Genomic DNA, 7107 nt, shown 5'->3' on the forward strand with positions numbered 1-7107 from the left:
TGGGCGGCAGACCCTCACCAGGGGGCATCTGAAGCGGGGCCGCTGCCACCTCGCCTTTTATTCTGGAAGGGATTCGAGCCTGTTTCAGAGGGGGAGCTCCCCAGGCACTGTGAAAGTAAGTTTTTGGTGGCCTTTTGTAAGGAAACTTTTAATCCCACAGAGTTTAGCCTCTGATCGGCCTGACTTATTTAAACGGTGCAGAGCAAAACCTTCCATTTTTAGCATCTACTCTGGTGTTTGCTGGAAATTTGCCACTGAATTTAGGCTCTTGTTGAAGGTTACTAGGATTTATCATTGTTTCCCCAGGATGTTTAACCCTCATGGGCTCTTATTCTTTCATTTAAGATATTTGAGGGAAAAAAAGCATATTTTAAGCGCTTTGGCCATTTTGTTTAAGAAATTTGTTTTAGCTCCTACGGTTTTGTAATCCAGACATATTTCTGAAATGAAGAGGGGGGAGCGTTAGAGACAGAAAGCAGCTGTGTACCAGGAAATAATAAGTATCATGCAAAAATATCACAGCTAATAGATGTCTTTTACGAGTGGAAATATCTATGTTTAATTGCTTTAAAAATGTGGGGTGGAAAAACACAATTATACATTGTGATAACAAACCTGTACAGGTAATTTCTGAACAATACAAAACAAGTGCTGAAAATTTTTTCTTTATGATTGAAATAATTGTCCCAAAATTATGATACCACCTACCCAAATATCATGTTGTCCCATCTGCAAATACTTGAAGAGGAATAGTTACCAATTGAATGCATTTAGTTTCGTCCTTACTAAAAAGAAAATTGCATAGCTTTTTATATTGTTGCACATCCTCAAATGCACCTTTCAGTATCATTGCCAGCTTAGTGATAGTCTCGATATTTTAAAATTTCAGTCTTTCAGAGATACATAATATATAATTCCTAATAATTATAAACACATCATTTTACTCATCAGATTTTAATAACATGCATTTTATAGTTACTGTACAACCAAAATAGACATTAAGTTGTGCTGTGTGCATGTCTTTATTCAGCAGTATATTCTTAGACATCTTGTTCAAACAAATTAAATGAATTTAAAAGAAAATAAAACAAGGAAAAAAATCCTTCCAGTAGAAACAGAATCACAGTGCTTTACAGACAAAAGGAAAGGAAAAGAGGTTCTCATATGAAAAGAGATTTATTATTACATAGAAAATTCTCACGATAGTTGAAACACACTTCAGAAACTAGTAAACACCTTAGATAGAGTTGTGCCAATTACTCAACCCACAAGCATCTGCTTTGTCTTAATTAGACGGGGGAGGTGAATGACCACTGTTTATTTTCATTTTCCTCATTAATTATGAAAAACTGCATTTAATTCATCTTGCATGGTGAGAGATTGGCTGCGCAGATGTAAGTCGTAAGGGAAGTGGCTGTCGGTGGGCAACCTGAACATGGCACCCTGCCCAAGGGGACCCCTGGGTGGCACTGCACAGTAATGCATGCCATAATTGTAATTTTTGCCATAGTCCAAGGTTTCTTCTTGCTTCAGGGAAAATATCCCATTATAGTTAATTGGGGGAGGACTTAAGGGACCTTCAAACTGAGGGCTGGCACACTCAGGGGAAGTACTTTCATAGAAGGATTCATAAGCACTGCAATAATTGTAGGGTTTCATGGACTTGGAATTATCAAGAGTCCCATGCCCTGGGGGAGTGGTGAGCTCAGGGCTGTGGTAGGGCGGGTAGAAGGTAGAGTAGGGTGACCTTGTGTGGTGCGCAGCCTCCCCACCCTGACCCATCAGGAAGCTCCTGGCGTTGAGCTGCAAGCAGCCTGCCACCAAGTTTGTAGTTGGCTGGGAAAGACCTTTGCATAAGTTTTGGACGAAGGTGAGCAGGTCTGGTCTCTTGCCAATTCTTAGAATTTCAGAAAGTGCCCAGATGTAGTTTTTGGCCAGTCGTAAAGTTTCTATTTTGGACAGTTTTTGGGTTTTAGAATAACAGGGGACCACTTTTCTTAAATTGTCCAGAGCGTCGTTGAGGCCGTGCATCCTGTTCCTCTCGCGCGCATTGGCTTCCTGTCTCCTGAACTTGACCCTTTCCAGTCGGAGCTTGGTCGTCTTTTTTTTCCTAAGACCCCTCCTTCTGGGCAACCCATTTTCATCTTCCTCTTCCCTGTCTTCCTCCTCTTCTTCTTTCTCGGTTTCCTCTCCCGGGGCCCTTTTGATGCTCTTTCCTCGAAGGACAATCTGTTTGGAAAAGCTTTCTGGTTTCTTAATTTGCTTCTGGTCCTCGCATTCTCTAGAAAACTTTCTGCACATCTGGGATTCTGGCATTACAACAGACTCATCAAACGGTAGCGTTAACATGGTTCTCTAATCTTAAATTACCTGAAAAAATGCCAGCACAATATTTAAAGTGTTTTCATTTTTAAAGTTTATGCACTTAAAACATATGTAATGACTTAATCACAGGACTACAAAAACACGTGAAAAAGACTGATTTCAGGACTAATTTTTTTACGTTAAATACAGTTTTTGAGATTTTAAAGACTAGTAATTATTTTAAAAATTGATGCATGCATAGAATTAATTTATACAGGTAAATTATCAAAATAAAATAAAACATGAGGCATTTGTTGCGATACTACCATCACCTCTATTTCTCTTTGATTTTAAACTGGATTTTAACACCCGAAAAGATATTGTGGAATTCAGGCAAATGCAAAACATGATATAGCAATGCAGAATTTCATTAATTCCAATTCCCCTGAGAATAAATTGAGAAGAGAAACCAGGTTATCAAATGAAAAGTGCTATCTCTTCATTAGCTGACAAATTTGTGTTCTTTTTTTAGGAAAAAACAAAACAAAAAACTTAACTCTGTTTGTTGTATCATACAACTGTGAATTTAGATAAGTGACTGTGAAAATATACAAATTTAAAGAAAAGATTAATCAAAATCTATTTTAAAACTGATTTTCTTTTTTTTTGATCAGTAAGGAATCATGTAAAAGAGCACTATTTTCCCAGCCTTCAAAAAAAGAAAAAAAGGGGGGGGTGGTGGAGGGATTAGGCTAATTTGGAATAAACTCTATAAATAAATGGAAAATTAAAAAGCACTATCAATGTCTTTTAATCAAAGAAAATGTTAAGAATGGTTTTATTTACATTTAAAATTTCTCTGAATGTAATTGTCTGTTTACTGCTGTTCAAATCATCCTGGACAAAAAAAACCACTCTCGTAGTGTTTTTGTTCTACGAGCCACAGAAGTCTCCCTCTAGCTAATATCTGACAGGAACGGTCCAAGGATTCTGACTGCAATTGTGCACGTGTGTTCAGAATCCCGAATGAAAGGAGAAAATAATTTGTGTTTCAAATGCATTTTGGTTTTTGTTTGGTGAAGCAGCAAGTATTTTCATCTAAAGTCTTCAAACAAATAGGCACATTAAAACACAGACTTTTCAATTTAACAGTCTCCAGCCCCCTCCACACACACACATACACACGTACACATACACAAACTCTTAGTAATGTCCATATACTTGTAGTGTTACATAATAGCAGTGAAAGTATGTGATAATTACATCATAAGAATGAAATATGATAAGAAGTTATAGATGGCAAAGAGCATATAAATACTATAAGACAGTGACACTGTATCTTTAAATACTTGCATGCAAAGCCAGCATCAATTGAAGTATATCTTTATTTATATTACCTTAGGTTTTAATTTCATTCAATAATCGGTTTTCATTTTGGGTCTTCCAAATCTTTTCAGGCTGAGTGTCGCATCGTCTCCTGGAGTCTCTAGATCTGTGTATATCTGCACTATCTCATTGATCTCTAAAAAGTGACATTGATGCCAACTGCCAGAGCTGGTACCCATGCCATCTGCTAGTGACGTCACAGGGCAGAGAGAGCCATGTGATCCTCTCTCTTGGGACCTTCATTCTGCACTGATCATCTGGCATCCCTGTAAGTGGGTACCAGCATTCATGCATCAACACAGAAGGTTAGACTGATAGGAAAAAAATCTGCACCAGCATTTCACATACAGTAGGTGCGTTTCTCCTCGAGCTGCTTCGGTTTCACTGGCAATCTCCTGAAATAGCTGTGTTAGTGCTCAGTTTCGCCCTGCCGACGGTGCAACTATTAGGTAGTCGTTAATATTCCTTTCATTTACAAGGTGGGCTTTTGTGTGAGCAAGAGGTTATTGTTGTTGGTGGTGATGGTATTTTGTAAAGATCACCATCCCGTTTGTGCACCTGGATACCCAGGGAAAGAAAGCCGTGGAAAGGAACTGGAAACTGGTCTTAAGATGCTTAACCAAACGAAGATGTGCGGAAGCAAACAGGGGTCAACAAAGGTCTCCTTATTTTCTTGTTTTGTTTCACGGCTTGTAACTTAAGAGCATGTGTCTGTGTGCTCTCTTATTAACATGGAAGACTTCTGTGCTTCTTAGGAATTTGGAATAAAGGAACAGCTTCTCCATCTGGGGTCTGTGAAAGACATCCTCAAATGCTGTCCTTCCTACACTTGCTGGTATCTTTCAACAACTTTTGCGGAGACACTCCAAGTTCATTGTTTAGGATTGCAAACTACACACTTTGTCCTCTGCTGAAAGTCACTAACTTTACTCTTTTATTGCCCCTTGTCTCTTTCCAGCAGTAACTTGCTTGTTTCTTCTTATTTCATATCAGACACAATAAACATGAAAATTATCACTTAGGTTTTTGTTTTTCTCTCCCTGGCATTCTGTGCAGCATTTTCATCAAAGATTAGCTTTCTTGCTTTTTGGAGCTTTCGGATTTTTTTCTTTCCCTTAAAAAATCTTGTCCTCACATTTTTTTTTCCCTGTAGAGTAACATCAATTTAAATATCTCCTTGTTCTTATATCAGTGTCCATTTTTTTTTTCCTTATCAGGTGTATTTTATCTTTATCTTTTTTCCCTACTTCCCACTTTTGGTTTCTTCTTCACAAAAGCAGGGTAGAAACAGTTAAGCAAAGCAGGCAAAGCCTTATAGATATAGAAACTGTGAAACCAGAGGCACTCTCCACTTTCTTCCCCTTTTCGTTTCTTCCCTCTGCCCCACTCCCTAAAAGGACATTTTATTTCAGGATTGTCTGTCAGTGAAGTAAAAAGTACACTTTTAAAAAGTTTTAAAATAAACAAATAAACACAACCTTTGTTGTTTGACAACTGGGTAATCTCTTTCTATAAAGTGAGAGAGTATGCTTTTGGTATTAAAGTAATCCCTGGCAGAGCTGTAACTGTTGAATCTGTGTTAGCATTCCCCTTATAAATCCCATTTTTGAAAGGTTTAGAATTCTGTTGCTTTATTTAGTGCACTTTGGATCCAAATTGGCACCAGGGGCCTCACACTAAATTCAGTTTTGTTTCTGTCAAACCCCACTCATTCCCACCCTCCTCAAAAAGTTGCACCACTTTCTCCTGGACAGTTCTAGAAAGGATGGGGAAGTTGGCAAAAAAGGAGAATCAAAAAGGTAAAGGTGGATAATTTTTTTCTCTTAATGGCCCAGTAAAAAAAATACAGATTGAAAATAAGAGTCAGACTATAAATTCCTAAGTTAAAATAGGTAGGCTGACCTAGCTCTTTTCTTTTCTTTTTTCTTCAAAGTTAGGCATACCATAGCCATTTTAAAATGTGTTGGTCAGGGATATATTACTTGGTAACGGGTACACCGGGTATGTTTCATAGCTTTTGGTACGAGAACTACTCATACTTTTTTATATTAGCATAGCAAATTTCTGTGGAAAGACCAGATGCAGAATTTTGTTTGTCTCACCTATGGTTTAAATTTTAAACGTAAAAAAGCATATGTATCAGAGTCATGAGCCACAAAGAGACCGGTGCTGTCATGAATTTTGCATATTGCACACATTCTAAACTTGCGAAGTCTCTAAAAGCTGCATTGTATTAAAGGCATCACAAACTTGAAAATCAAAATCCAAGAAATAGATGACATGATGTGCCAGTAGACAGTTAGCATTGAGGCAATTCATTGAAAGGATAGATTTTATATTTTAATCTTTGCATGTGCAGAAAAATGTGAAACAGTTTATTGATGAAAACATTTGGGTCTGTGCTGTTCCCGCCATTGTACAGGAAGGAAAAATCTTTGGTGATAATGAGGTGCAGGAACAGAATCTATGTTCAGATTTTCTGATTATTAATTTATTGTTTGGATATTTTAGGTTTGCCCCCCCCAAAGGAGGGGGGGAAATAAAAAGTTGTTATGTCAAGATTTAGCAAGGATTAAGTATGTTTGTACAATAATCTTTCAAAAGAAAATTTTGTTATGCATTTTCTACTATAGTTCTAGATATGCAAATGCCTGTGTTGTTAATATGCATTCATAGCATACACCATAAGGGCTGTTCTACTCTCTGCTAAAAAGCATGTTAACACCAATACTCCAAACAGAAATACATTCTGACTTATAGATGAATATTCAGAGCTTGAGGAGTGTATTATCATCATACCTATAACATATATTCTCATCTTATAACAATTACTGCACACCAAAGTTTATAGTTACAACTCAATTTAATATTAATTTAATTGATATGATTCTTTGCTTCTGGGGCCATGCAATTTTACTGATTTTTCACAAAATGTCCAATGTCTGCCTAGCTCTTGCTTTCTCTGGGAAAATGCTTACAGTATACTTATGAAAACAAGCCATGGAAAATTCAGATACAATTTTGACTCAGTTGCAAGGCAATAGAAACCAAAAGTCCAGATTAAGGCTCAAGTATTGTATTTTTAAGTCATCCTGTTGGTGCCCGCGTCTTAGCAAGTGGGAATTCTAGTGACTCCCTCTTTCACAGTCCCCTCATCATTTAAGAGACCAGTTTGGGACATGACAGGCATTTTTCTCAGCTCTTCAAGGGTCCAAGACAACAGAATGTAGACTGGGACAGGATCAAATAGCACAGGATTGAACAGCACAGGATCGGACCTCAGCACCAGAGGTTTTTTCCCCAGACATGGAGTGCTTCCTGAAATATATTTCCAACAATTTTCTCTATTGCCTTTTTTTTTTTTTTTTTTTTTGCCTCTTAGACAGATGCTTTAGGGCAGTCACAAAGCTTGTGAGC

At 37.5% G+C, this 7107-nt stretch overlaps 1 protein-coding gene across 2 annotated transcripts; it reads right to left on the reverse strand.

Annotated features, from left to right (window-relative positions):
• Positions 1-534: 534 nt before the first annotated feature.
• NEUROD6 (neuronal differentiation 6) lies at positions 535-4216 on the reverse strand. 2 transcript variants are annotated; one of them, XM_008051434.2, is made up of 2 exons: positions 3702-4216; positions 535-2229 (listed from the first exon to the last, which is right to left on the reverse strand). In XM_008051434.2, exons 1-2 carry the CDS (start codon positions 3717-3719, stop codon positions 1336-1338), a joined length of 912 nt encoding a protein of 303 aa, XP_008049625.1. In that variant the 5' UTR covers positions 3720-4216; the 3' UTR covers positions 535-1335. The 2 variants fall into 2 exon arrangements, with proteins under 2 accessions (XP_008049625.1, XP_008049624.1); XM_008051433.2 differs by having other exon boundaries at positions 535-2370.
• Positions 4217-7107: the final 2891 nt, after the last annotated feature.

The sequence above is a fragment of the Carlito syrichta genome, unplaced genomic scaffold, assembly GCF_000164805.1.
Source record: "Carlito syrichta isolate Samal-C Ts95f unplaced genomic scaffold, Tarsius_syrichta-2.0.1 Scaffold172482, whole genome shotgun sequence".
NCBI classification, from domain to species: domain Eukaryota; kingdom Metazoa; phylum Chordata; class Mammalia; order Primates; family Tarsiidae; genus Carlito; species Carlito syrichta.

Bases quoted from the DNA above. Each gene is read 5' to 3' on its own strand.
- NEUROD6 (XM_008051433.2), bottom strand. From the start codon at position 2,349: ATGTTAACGCTACCGTTTGATGAGTCTGTTGTAATGCCAGAATCCCAG.